General features: G+C 36.7%; 1 protein-coding gene across 3 annotated transcripts in view; it reads left to right on the top strand.

Annotated features, from left to right (window-relative positions):
* Positions 1 to 2,010: 2,010 nt before the first annotated feature.
* Positions 2,011 to 14,596, top strand: part of tbc1d22a (TBC1 domain family, member 22a) — a 126,141-nt gene continuing 113,555 nt past the window's right edge. For all 3 annotated transcript variants that reach the window (XM_087787833.1, XM_087787834.1, XM_087787832.1), the window contains exons 1-5: positions 2,011 to 2,194; positions 2,577 to 2,633; positions 4,949 to 5,132; positions 5,402 to 5,651; positions 9,774 to 9,953. In XM_087787833.1, the coding sequence (XP_087643959.1) occupies positions 2,133 to 2,194; positions 2,577 to 2,633; positions 4,949 to 5,132; positions 5,402 to 5,651; positions 9,774 to 9,953 (733 nt within the window). In that variant the 5' untranslated portion in view covers positions 2,011 to 2,132. The remainder of the gene's footprint in view (positions 2,195 to 2,576; positions 2,634 to 4,948; positions 5,133 to 5,401; positions 5,652 to 9,773; positions 9,954 to 14,596) is intronic.

Raw genomic sequence — 14,596 nt, 5'->3', positions numbered from 1 at the left:
TCTGCGAGTTTAACGCTGACGGGCACTGTGGCTTCAGAGCATAGATCGTCTACGAAAAAGACGAGTCACGCCGTGGGAATCGATCGTTTGGCCTCCTTTGCTAAACAGCAACGTCAACTATTATTCCAAACAGATATTTTGTTGTAGCAGTTCACCCTGTTATGGCAAGGCACATATTCAAGTTGTACTTGTAGTTCTACAGGGGGACAGCACTCTTCTTTCCACTGTGTCTGAGTAACACTTCAGTGGTGTGTTTTAAAATAAGAGATATACCAATTGACTGATAAACAGTTTTAAAAAATATATACATTTAAGTTATTTTGTTGACATTAAGTCTTATTAACAATTTTATTTTCAGTCCAGTATTCAACCTTACTAATAGGTAGCCTACAATGTTACTAGTAACTTCTAAAATACTTTGTGTGATTTATTTTCTTCATTGCTTAGCTATCCAAAGCTTTAAAAAACATTTTAAAATTACACAATAACCTAACCTAACATGGTCTCGTTTTAGGATGTGTTTGAATACCGTGCCATATTTATACTTTTTATTCCTTATTAAACTCTATTCAATTTTTTTGTTTTTGTTTAAGTGACAACAGAATGCATTTTATTCTCAGTGCATAGTCAGACAAACCACCTTTAAAGTCTTACTCTGTACTTTAGAGTTACCCGTACCTTTGTTTACCACAATTCTGTGTAATGTATGCAATTACCATTGATACTACTGATCTTCAAAGTGAGCATTCTTTTTTGAATGAGATGTTTGTTTCACCTGGTCAGGTCTTTGCATCGACAGGATGAACACATCCATGTCATGATGCAAACATACTGAAACAACCTCGATGTAAACATGCACTATGAGTATTGTTGAGTGTGAGAGTGCTCACAGTGTAATATTATTGAGTTGACAAATGAGCAGGTCTGTATTTAGAGTTGCTATATTGACAGTTAAAAGAATAAAGAAATTGTATGAGTGGTACAACTAAATGTATGTAGACCCCACTCACCCGTCCCACAGCCTCTTCAGCCTGCTGCCATCAAGGAGGAGACTCAGGCCAGAACCAGCAGGTTAAAGGACAGCTTCTTCCACCAGGCTGTCAGGAGACTTGACTCCCTCCCTGCCCTACCATCACTCTCACCTCTGCTCATCCCTGCACGTTTGACTGAAACTGCACTACCTGTGCCTTAACTTTATTAATTTTGTTGATATTCTGTTTATTAGTTAATTATTTAACTATTGTTGATTATTTATTTCATTTTGTTTATTATTATTATTATTATTACTTTTATTTTATTTTTTGGATGTGTTATTTAATGTCCTTTCAACTGTCTACTTCATGTTTTGCATCTTGGGTCTGAGAGGACTAGAATTTCAACAGCATGTCTTGCATACATGTATATTTGACAACAAAAAAAATTGAACTTGAACCTGAATAGAATAATACGATAGAAGACGTAAAATAGGGGAGATGGAGGAAAGTTTTGAGTAGGACATTCTATATTGATATGTTACTACCACTACCACACCCCTCTCTTACAATCTGTTTTGTTAAACACAGGACTTATTCCAGAAGAGAGAAGCGGTTAATGGCAGAAATTTACATTTCTGTTGGTTGAAAAGCAATTGAGGCCATAGCAGTTCTACCTATGTCTTTGACAAACATTTTTAAACTACCTTCCTTTGATTTAAACATAAGATGACATACAAAAATAGCAATAAACGTTTTAATCAGACAAGTTGAGTCTCAAATAAAATAAATTAAAATAATAAATCAACGATTAAACAGCCTATACATCTAATGTTTGGCAAACGACTTTTTTTTTTTCTTAATTTCTTGTTTAAATGAATCAAACTGACACAATAAATGGGACCTTATATTTGAATATCTCTGCTGTCAACTAAAACATGTGACGTCACTGGCTTCCTATGCCAATATTCTCACTTCTGATTGGCTGAACATGCCGAACTCATGTGTCAGCCAATCACAGCCACTCTTGCTAACCGACGAGGCAGTTAGCAACATGGATGCTGTCTGAGTTTTCTGGAGGCAGCCTGGTGTAAATAAACGAAAACACCACTTTTTTCATTCAACGACAGAGCCCGGGTGCTTCTCCAGGACTGGGAAAACATGTCGAGTGACGGAAATAAGAAACAGTTCTGGAAGAGAAACACATCGAAGGTTCCTGGCAGGTGAGTGACGTGTTCCCTTCTGCTGGCTACATTAGCATAGCTACTGTAATTCACTTCAATATTGGAGCTAATTATCTTTACTCCTCACTATTACGTCATTTAAACATCCCTGGTTAATACATGTTCTCCACCTGTCATCGTAGAAGCACTGGCTGCTGTCTACCTTAGTTCTAAGGACTGATAGCAGCAGCTAACCCGGTAGTTAAACTGAAGCAGTTAAAATAAAATTAAATAGCACCGGACTGCTTTCGGTTTACATTCAGTAGCCTTCAGTGTCAACACATACATCAATAGTTCATCTCTTTTAACATGTTTATCGTGAGCCTAGCGTGGGGCGACTGAGTTAGCTCATTCGTTTACATCCTCTCCTCTACTTCCTCAGCATTCAGCATGTTTATGGAGCTCAACATCCGCCTTTTGACCCACTCCTTCATGCCAAGTAAGTGAAAGAACGATTTTTTTTAAAGTTGTGTCTGGATGTTTACACATGGACAGACTGTTGCCTGTCATGTGATGTGCCATCAGGTGTTGCTGTTTCTTCCTGAGACCTTCAAAAATAGTTGTAACATGATCAGATGCTGTTTTAACATAATAATACTTTTTTTATACCAGTATTTATAAGAATACTCGCCATTGAACCTTTTCAAAAGTGACTCATTGGTGACAGTGTTGGTTTGCAAAAATGGCTCCGATTTGTTGTTGTAGTTTTTGCAGTTTGAAACTGAGCCTCATTAAACTAAGCCATTTTACCCAAAAGTGTCACCTGTGACAGATTATGTCAAAAAAAGGAGAAATGTAAAACACTTAAGAGACTCCAACCTCTTTAAAACCAACAAAAACAAACTACATGCAGCAATTTCCCTCAATTATAATGGCGATAATGATAAAACTACTTGTAATAATACAATGTTAAGAAACCTCTCGCAACAATGTTAGGGAACTGCTAACATGTTATTGATGATTCTTCACAATGATTTACACAAAATGTTATTAACAACATGTGTTTTATGAGATCCAATAATCGATTATCAGGGAGCACATTTGCTATATTTTCAGTGCAAACGATCCATTCTAATATTTTAACATTAGATTTAAATGTGGATGTGGATGATGCTATTTTTAGAATGTGCCTCCCAAACGGGGCTTATCTTCTTTGTATTTATCTACATTGTATGTACAAAGAAGTAACCAACTGTGAGACCACAACCTCGGGTCTGGCAGCACAGTAAATAATGATTGCTTTTTTAAAACTTCGTAAACATGGAATGGAAACAATATCGATCCATGTGCCTCTAATAGTAACTTTTTTCCTCCACATTCCTTTATAATGACAAGGTTGTACATTTTCTGGGTAAAATTCTCTGTTTAGAAAATGTTATATAAAACTCCACCTTCTACTGCACCTTCATGTATGGCCTTGCTTCCAAATTATTTTTTGGATGTAACCAATAAGCAGCAAGGTGCATTGTACGCAGTCTAACATTTAGTGGTTTTTAATTTATTAGTAAATAAATGATGCAATAAACTTGCTTACTAGTAACAAGGAAACCATCTGCTTTCTCCACCTACACAGATTATGTTAAACTGGTAAAAACATTCCTGGTATCCCCAATAGTTGTGCTATCGTGCAATAAAAAATACATCCTGGCAGTCAAACCAGTTTGAGGCGTGAGAGTTTGGAGTAACTGGTTTGATTATTTGTTTTCTTTCTCTTACTTTCTGAGAGCATTTATTTGACAGGAGCTGTCTCTTTGTTTGAATCTAGCTTTAAACATTCACGGCAGATAAAAAAAAGATTAAAAAAAGAACAACACAGAGCCCATTTCCCTCAGTAATCCCTTCTCTTTCTTCTGACGCTTGTTTAATCATTCACATTTCCTCTGAGGCTTGAATTTAATTTTCCACTTCTTTTAACTGTAGTGTTATATTTTGGTTTATTTTTCCCTTCTGTTGCTCATTCTTCATGTAATGCAGCCCACTGAAATGAGAACACTGAATACTATTGTTCTTTTGATCACATAAAGGAAAATGCAGTGGAACAGAACTGATGGCTAATTAGGCCGCACACAGTATGGCTAACTTTTCTTTGGATTAGGCTATGTGGTGCAGACTTGCACATCTGTCATATTATAACATTTTTACTAATTAACAGGAATACATAATGTGAATTCATACTTGAAGATATGACAGTTGTCTTTCCTTGTTGTTTGTCTCGGGAGGTGTTTATAATGATAATAGTTATAAAAATAGAGCATGGTTTTTAATTGCATTCATCCATTATCATCCATACCATGTCATCAACCTTTTTGAAACTGCGAGATACTCTATTGGCACCGTCTGACCCTCAGCTTTGTTCTTACTTCTAACATGCATTATTATGGGTGATGCATCATATTCATCTAATACACTAATCATAATCATAATTATTGTTTCATCAATGATAATCAATGCAAAAAAACAAACATAATAAGATTATTATTTGATGTCAAATATTTTTGAAGAGACCCATTTGCTATCTTGGGGTGAGGAAACCACGTCGGTAACCCCTGCACTAGAATATGGTGGTATATATGGTATATGGTATATCAGTGCAGATCTAAGGACTACAGATGGAAAGTAACATTGTGCTAAATCTGGTGCAGCCATCTTTTTAATGTAACTGCACATTGCCGTTTTAAATAAACTGAATCTGAACTGAATCTGAAAGAAACTATAAAACCTGCTTTACCTCTTACACCGGTCTCTCACCTCTAGCCTGATCAAAGCAGGACAACGAGCATCACCGTCGACACCCGGCAAGCCAAAGAAAGCCACCACCTTCCAGGAATTTGAGAGCATCACAAGTGACGCCTGGGATGTCGGTGATGATGACGATGACTTGCTGGCCATGGCCGCACAGAACCTGAATATAGAGGTTGTCATGGAAACGGCTAACAAGGTGACCACTACATCAGTGAATGGTTATTTTTCATAAAGAAAGTGCCTGCATCTTCTCACCGTAAAATATAAAGAATATTATAATAATCTACTCTAAATACCCAACATGCTTTCACTACACATTAGGAAGACTGTTCTTTGATCTTAATTTCATAAAGTGGTTAAGGCAAAAAGTCACTTTCCATCAATCTTCAGCTTTGTTCACAACCCAGATCAGTACCCACCTCAGACCCATTTCTGACTCAAGTGTTTGTTCTGTCACCTGTCCAGGTGATTGAAAACCACAGCAAACAGCAGGAGAGGCAGCGACTGGACGACAGCATAGAACTGGAACAGAAACAACAGGATGTAATGGAAAATGAAGCAGAAGATGAGGAAGAGGATGATGAAGATGAGGAAGATCGAGTTGGTGAGGGAACCATCCCCAGCACTGAGGTGTCATTTGCCTCCCAGAGCAGCCCTTACGCTGATGGCCGTATGGTCAAATCCCACAGCGAAGCTCCAATTGGGTCACCGAAAGGTTAGTGAACACCATTTCTCACTGTCTTAAAAAGTTTTCTACTCTAGAAGTTCAAACTGTAGCTGGAAGTGCCGGGAAATGAAAGGGCCCACCAGAACTTTAATGTTTCACGACCTTAATCCAGACCTTACTATAGTTGATAGTCCATGTATTTTGTCACTCTGGCTGTAATGTAATGCTAACACTTTTTTTTAAACTAATCTTTGTCCATTCATGTTATTGTCAGTATCGTTTTCATTCCTTTCTGCTTAATGATAAACAAAATGAAGGAGGAAACAGATTCCAGGGCTTTCAAAGTCAGTAAAGTAGCAATAACACTTTTTTGGGAAAGTTTATCTCAATTTACTATTAGGGCTGCACTAATCGAGCGGCTGATTTATCAGCACTGATATGCGCTGTTGTCATGTTAGCAGTGTCATTTAGAATAAACATGATGCAGCATGGCTTTGATGTTATAATAACGTGTTCAAGAGTGTAGGATATTTTATAACTTAATGCATAAATACTCAGAGGTCTCCAACGGGATGCCCACAGACATCAAAGGCGTAGCCCATGGGCCTGTTCAAAATGGATTTTTCATACAATAACGATCTCATTATGTTTGATGTTGTTTTTACTTCCTTGTTTTAGCGGAATATAATTTATCATCCATAATAATGTATATTAAGTTATTTCAGAAGTATGTAACCTTGGGGTCACACAATGCCCTTGGAGTAGCTGGCAGGTTTTATTGTTGTCATTCAATATATTTGTGTGATCAATAATAATTAATAGGGACTTTTTTGTGTGGGTGTGAGTTATTAGTAAAAATAAAATTGGCGAAAATCAGTTAAAGCCTGTTCTGAGTACTGAGAGATGAATTGAAGTAAGTAGTACACTAAAACCAGAAACGGTATCTTTTATCACAACAATACCTTTTGACGCAAGTATGTGGCAACAGCGTCTAATTTTTTAGCACTTTATTTCATGCATTAGCCCGTTTAAGGCCAAACTTTGTTGTTCTAAATTTTTTTTTTTATAAGATCCTTGGTCTACATGGAATTGGTAGGGAAGCACAACAAATACGCGTATTGTGAAAACTGCCAAAAGGGAAGCAATCAGCAATCATCATGTGAAATATTAAATAATGACATGTTAGCCTGAACCCGATAGTGGATGTGTGAAGAAATGTTCTACTCCAACTTAAACCCTTTTTAACAGCTTATATCCATGTGTCATTTGACCTTTGCCCCCATTTGAGAAAATATATAATGATTCATTGATATATTGGAATTCAATAAATACATTTAAATCTACTCAAAAATAGTTTTTTGTTTGCTAATAACTGAAAGTTTTGAATGTCACAGATCCTACTTTGTTAAGTATGTTACATTAAGTATGTTAAGTAAATTTATATATCAATATTGAAATCATTTAGAAATTTTGTTCAATCTGGGAAATCTGTAGATGGCAAGTGTTTCTGGAAGTCACTTCATTTCAGTTTTTAGAATCACAGCCTCACAAGAGTGCTGTCAAAGCACCTTAGTCACACTTTCTGCTTTTGCATCAGCATGAAGCAGCGACTCACCTTTTAATTTCCTCTGAGTTTTCCCCGTTTTCATCTGCCAGACTGCTTTGTGACGGTCTGGCCGTATTATACTTTCTTGATCTGCCCAGTCGTAACGAGTGTTGTCATGTTAAGATATGGATTACATAAGAACATATTTTTGGTCATACACGCACCCCTTCATTTCATGCAACTGCTGTAGTTTTCTATACAATACTGCATTATTTAACTTGGGTCTTCTTGCAAAAAAAATCATTTACAATTTCCAAAACTTGTCTAAATTAAGACAGACCATTGGCTTGGCCTTTATGATCTTGATTATGAGTTTGTCTATCCATTATTTCGAAAGCTTTCCAAAGACAAAGGTCTAACATCAGGCCTCAGAAAAATCACATTGGGATATAAATATTTACATTTTGTGTTTAAAACTCAACATTTAATTTTCCTTACACTCAAAATTAAGCTTAACGATACTTTCTTGTTTTTTTCTTACCTTCAGTTATCTTCCCCAACTAGATCGACCATTCGCCGTCTGCCATATGATCAGCTGATTAAACATTTGTTTAAACTTGAACTCTTTATATACCAAACACATTGACATGCAACAAGAAAACAATACAATTTATATAAAAGGTCTGAGAATCATTAAACCTCTTTTAGAAACTTGTTTTCAATCTTAAATTGGTAAAATTCTAACTTAAGATACATCAGCTCTACTTGTTGGGCCTAAATGTAGTCTACGCTGCACATTTGAAAAGGTACATTGAACTGCCTCAAAGTTAAAATCAAAATTTGCCCAGGGTTTATATGGGAACCACTGGTTCAGTGTTAAATTAACACATTTAAAAGTGTTACAGTAAATATTTGGCCAAACTCTAAGGAGCACACACAGCAGAGTGAAGTTTTATAGTTTATTCAATTCATAAATATGTTCTATTTTTATACCGTCTAAACGACACGGTGCAAAACTTGATATTGTAAGCATTTTAGCTAGACAGTGGATTTTCATTAGTCGTTTACACTATACTTACTATAGTTGGCTGATGAACCTTTCTTCCTCTTGCTGGCATTTTAACTGATCAAGGCTCAAATGACTGGAGTTGAAAGGTCAAATCATTTTTATTGCGCGTTTAATAGCTACATTTTGACAACACGATGTTCAGATGTTTTCTTAAATGTATTTGAATAATTAACATTGGTTAATCATATCGATTTAATAACCTGTTTGAGCTTACAGCAGTGATTCATTGATAAATTTGAATTCAAATAGCTAATGTTTTAGTAATTTTTTGTCCAAATTATTTAAATGGCACCTTCATTTTGCTTTTGAGAGACTCCCCTACCATCTTTATACTTAGTGGTTTTCCTTCCCCGACCACTTAAATTCACAGTTGCAAACTGTGGAATCTGACCTCAACTACTTTTCCTTTACTCCCCTCTAAACAAGATAATAAAATAAAATTTGACAACTTGCTTCTCTACTTAAAAAATCTCCATTGACTTTAATAAGCTTTTTCTAATTTTGTAAGTGCAAATAAAATGAAGGCAAACAGATTTAGCAATTGCAGCCGATTGAATAGCGGGCACTATTCCAGTAGTTCCTGTTGGAGTATACAGAGTACTTTGAGTAGAAGCTAGTTGAGCAGTAGGAGCATTTCCTGTCTCTGTGTGGAAGTTCTGACACAACAGCTTGTCTTAAGTTTCCTTTTTGTGGTGTAAGATGTCCAATTCTATCTTATTTTTTAAGCACATCTGGCGGAACATGTGTGCAGCGACAGACTGGATTAATGCACTAGTCTACCCATAGTGAGGTCTTCCGAGCGAAATCAAGAAAGGAATTTTGCTTTTGTCTGCCGTCTTAATTGAATGCTTACCGTGGAGAGAAAACAGCGACTGGATATGCTTCCACTCGCCTCGACTAGAGCTTTTCAGTTTGGATCATGGTGGCATAATCAAGTACACAAACTTCCATGCTGGCCCAAAAGTACTTATTCACAAGATTATGGATTTTGGATTTTCCGTTTTGTGCTTGGCATGTACACATTTGTTTGCTTCCTTGTAAGATATCCTTGTATCTGTTAAGAATTAAAAGTCTAGCTTTGAGGCTCTAACAGTTCATTTCAACCATAGTAATCACCTGGATAGTTACGGTAACTTTTCCCAATTTGCAGGAGAAATTTAACGTAAAAGTATAGAAATTACCGATTTTAATGTGCGTTTAAAATAATCTTCGTTTGTTTATTAGTTACATTTTTCTTCTTACCATGTTATGTAGTTGATATACACTAACCCCCTAACCCAAATCAACTTGCTGTATTACGAATGCATTAACCATTTATAGAGGGAAACATTTCAGGACAAAGTACCTCAGGTACCTGAAACTTCTTCATAGCTTACCCATGTCTGACTGCACCATGTCAAATATCGTTTTAATCAAAAGTTTTTTTCATTTGACTTGGAAATGGAAAAGAAAGTCTGTTCATGCCTGGTCTAGATACTGATCCGTGCGGCATCCACTTCTGCGCCTGTGTGCTTGTCTAACCTTTTCCCCTCTCATCTCTTCTTCCATCCACCAGATGCAGATGAGCATGCAGCTCTGCACAGACAGCGCTCTCTGCCCCACCGGCCGCCTGTCATCCCACTCGTTGCTCGCATGGCTGACCAAAACACATCAGGCACTCCTGCCATGACTGAGAGAGAAGCATCCCGTCTAGATAAGTTTAAACAGTTGTTGGCTGGCCCCAACACTGATCTTGGTAAGACATGCTTGTTCTCTTTGTTCTTTTATGCTCCCTTTAAATAGAAAAAAAGGCAAGCTCTTTCACCCTTCTCTTTTAGCTTTTATCACCCGTTCACTTTATTTTTTTGCGATTGCTTGCATAGCCTTTCAGCTGTGTTGTTTGTGGGAATGCTCATACAGCCATCTGGACATGCAGCTTATGACCAGGATAAAATACCAGCACCAAAGCAAAGGACAGGCCTTTGTTCTAACCAAAAGACAGGCTTTTTTGTTTACCCAACCCTTGGAGAGATTGTGTCCCAGAGCTGCCACTGAGTTCTTACGAAAGCCCTGCAGACTTCCCTCTCACCACTTGACTTTGTGTCCTCTGAAGTTTTGTACAAACATATCAGTGTCAGGGAGTTTAAAAACATGAGTAGATGTTTTTTTCTCCCCCCAAGAGTAAACTTCACTCATTGAATACTTTGCATTAATTCCATTAGGTTTTCAGCTATTGTACACTTGTCGTGTCATTCAAAATTTTATTCTACATACATACAACTCACAGTAATGTAGAGCTTCCAACTGTAATGTAATGTTTCACCTGTAGTTAACTAAATTATAAATGAAAACATTACATTTGTATTCACACGATTTTCAACTTAAATCAAACAAGTTTCAGCTACAAGATTTTATTTATTGATTTTTATTTCTGCCCCTTCTTCTTACCTTTATTTTTACCAAACTGATTTTTTTCCCCCACATATGGTCTTGTTTATTTATTATTCATTTTACTAAATGTTGTCATGTGGCATTGTGTGTAAAATGCACATGGTGAGTCATCTGATAAATTATGGGTAATGTATTATATCCAAATTCATGATGTATACTTCTCCAGAGTAGTTTGGGTGTCGAATAGATGTCTTCGTAGACCTTGACAATTTTTCTTTCTTTTTTATCTCATTAGGTAGAGTGTTGCACAATTTTACTTCTAAGTGTTCATCTGCCTCAACATATGGTTGATGGAAATCAGTGGCGGCTGCTGGACTTTCAGGGCGGCATATATATATATATATTTATATATATTATATTATGTGTTTATTTAAGCGAGCACCGAGCAGCAACAATATCATAGACTGATCAATGTTTCCTTCCATTATCTATACTGTTAGATCGCTTCAATTTAGAGACTCTGCCTTCCACTAAACCGTCATCCACTTTTGGTTAAAAACATGTCTATGTATAAACATCATTTAAGAACCATTAATAACAAATAGAACCATGAGTTCACTGTTCTCTAAGTAATAACAAAAATGCCTTCATCAGCCACAGTCTGTCAACCTGCCAGGCATCACAAGCAGACTGTCTACATTTGGTTTTGTCTGGGTCGCCGTGATTACAGACAGGAATGGACACCTCTAGCTGCTGGCAATATGAAAGATGAACTTCATTCATGGGACATAATTAGGCAAAAGATGGAGGGGCGTGAGCAAGGAGGGGTGATCGAGAAATGGAAAGGGATTGGGGCAGATAAGATAAGATGAAACTTTAATGATCCCCAGGGGGAAATTGGGTCATTGCTGAAAAAGGATGGGTTATGTATGAGCATGCAAAAAGTGATATTGCCTACTGGGAATGAAACCCAATATTCCTGGTAGAAAAGTAAATATCATCGCTTTCCTTGAGGTTTGATAAATTTTTGAAAAGCAGCTTTTCTCTCGGAAGAGCTTTTTATTTCCTTGAAATAAATCATCCCCAATATTCTTCTGTGTATAACAGAAGCCAGCAAAGTGTTGCACTCAGCTCTCTGTCCTTAAAAGTGAGGTCATTGTGCCTCCACTCAGTCACTGACACTTAACATTCGCATGTTCCTGCACACCCTGTCTTGAAGACGACGCCCCCTTGTGTTAAAGAGATGTTTTGACCGACTGTCCTTGAGCTCAAAGACGGGGTTGTGTGGATGATCCATCGTCCGGTTTCGTTGCTTGAAATGGTGTAATTAATTGTCGGGGCTGTGATGTTTTTGGAACAAGCCTCAGGACGTGTCTCAGCAGCAGCAGGTCTCTGGAGTCCACAAGTGTGTGAGTCTGTCTCTGCCTGCGTCGCTGTGAGTAGTTCTTAAACTCAACTCCACCATTTAATGAAAAAGTGTTAAGCTTGTAGGACTTGCAAGATGCTGCGTGGAGGAGTGAAATGAGTAAAATAGTTTGCGTCATGTCATCAGAAAAAAAAGTGTTTTTGTTGAGGAATGTGAAAACTTTACAGAAATATTTTGTTTGTGAGCAACACAAATTAATATGTTGCATTGATACGAACCAGTTTGGAATAAATACATTTTGGCATTGTTTACTTACTACTTAATACACTAGAGACGATTAATGAATAATTAGAATATTAAGAAAATCTTACAAATGTTCTCATTCAAGTTATGAATGAACAAGGCTTTACCTTGTTTACAAAAGTAATGGTAAGAATAAGGTAAGGTAAGGTAAAACTTTATTGATCAGGAGGTCTCCTTCGGGAAATTGTTTAATCACATACTGTAACAGGGTGTTGAAATTCAAGGATGACAAACTCTGTTTTCAAGAAATGTCACGCACTCATCACAATGTCATCAAAATGACCAAACACTATAGAATGACACTGCTTACGCCTGAACTGCTTTACATAGTTAAGGGGACAATTAGGTATTTTGCTCTTTAGAATGTCATATTTTTGCTGTGTTTCTATTGTCGTAGCCCAAGAACAACTTCTCACAGAAAAAATAAAATTTGTTTCTTTATGTCTTCTTTATTTCTTTTTGTTTATACATCCTGAGACAACTGATTTAAAACTTCACATACATTTATTACAGTACTTTTTATTTATTTTATGGTTCATAAGCTTGAATCAAAATTAAATGAGATATCTATGCAGGGTGTACTACTTTATAGATGGATGTATCACAGTCTGATAAACAATTTAAGGACAATGAACTATACATGTTATCCTCTTAATTAGTTATATCTTAAAATAAAGAAATACGATTGTTAATTACAGCAAATAAAAAAAAAGCAACATCTTTTATGAATTATTTTCAAAATGCAATTACTCATTGCTAAATAATCTCCAACTGTCTTCACCAGAGTATTTTCTGTAAATATTAGGAGCTACAACCAAATTTAAAGAATTCAAACCACCACCATTCTTTGTCATTTCACTTCTACACAACAACCGACTTTGACTGCATGCGTTATTAAAAACCTGATGCTTTGTTCACATTCATCCGTGTCTGTGGCAGTTGAATCAGATTGAAAAGGTTATTATAACATGTTATGTATAAGGAACAAGTCATTGTCTTGAAGATCTTAATTTCAGACCTTTGAAATAGAAAACCCCCACTTCATTATCATTAGAATACTGCAGAGAAACACAATAACATAGTGTCAGAAAATCGACTTTTAATTATTTTAGTTTGCAACAAAGTGCTTACTTGAGTTGAATATAAAAAGGTTATCTTTATTTGTGGCCCTGTGTACATTAATCGCTTCTTTATTTGAACTCGCACACTACTCTGTCTCTCTCTGCATCGAGCCCAGTGACAGGCTGTGACTGCAGTCTGTTTAGCATGTTAGGTCATGTAGAGGGTGATGACCTGTGCGTTTGTGAGAGAATGGGGTGATTGATGTCATGTTGAACTCGGCTAATTATGCCTGACGTCCTGAGGCGAGGCTGTCTGTCTGCTGTGTGAACTTGAACATAGCGCCCACTGTATGCACAGAGAGGAGGAAGTTGTATCAGCTGGGGGAGTAAAAGGGCAGAGTTTCCCACTGGAATCAACAGCTTACAGAGTAATTAAATTGAGTCTTGTAAGTTCACTTTGCACATCCTTTTAATGTCATAGGAATCCTTTCATGTGTCTGAGTCAGAGTCCACACAACCTCAGCTGGGTAGTAGCTCCATCACACTGTATGTCTGTTTTGAGGCTTAAATTAAATGTTACTAGTTTTCTTTTTTAAGTAATTAACTACTTACTATGTATCTACTTACTATTACTTGTGAATAATTTAATTTGAAGTCTTGATACAAGCCTTTGTTTCGAGTGGTAAAAAAAACTTTATTTTGAATACTCTTTCTGAGATATGTTTTTGTGTTTAAAATTGCGAAAAGAAACTCCTTAAAAGAAACTGGTGCAAAAATAATTATGATCAGAGAAACCCTAACTAAAATAAAAAAGCATCAAACAAAAAATAACGTCAAATTATTGTCAATAGGCTTTTCTAACTGCCTGGAATGACTGCATGCTACCAAGTTTTACTTTTTTTCCTAAAACTCCACATTTAGCTCGAAGCGGTTACCGTTGGATATATATCCTGCTGTTGCTATGGTGATGGCTCTTCCCCTGGCTCTCCTGCTTCCCTGTGGTTTATTATCCCATCTCTTGATTCTTCTTTTCATCACTTTCCACCCTTTGTTTTTCTTTCTTGTGTTCCCTCTTCATTTTTAGATGCCTCTTTTTGTGATGCAGTTAACTCCCACACATGTCCACAAACACACAAAACACACATGCACACGCACACATGGGCCTCCTTGCTTACCATAGATGTATTGAAAAACCGACTACCCACATGCAAAAACATACACACCTGCGCCGGCACATACGAACATGTGCACAAAAACACATACATTGGATTTCAAATC

This window comes from Callionymus lyra, chromosome 3 (genome assembly GCF_982586985.1).
Source record: "Callionymus lyra chromosome 3, fCalLyr1.hap1.1, whole genome shotgun sequence".
In the NCBI taxonomy this organism is placed as follows: Eukaryota; Metazoa; Chordata; class Actinopteri; order Syngnathiformes; family Callionymidae; genus Callionymus; species Callionymus lyra.
The sequence above is the reverse complement of the archived record's forward strand: the minus strand, read 5'-3'. Positions and strand labels throughout refer to the sequence as shown.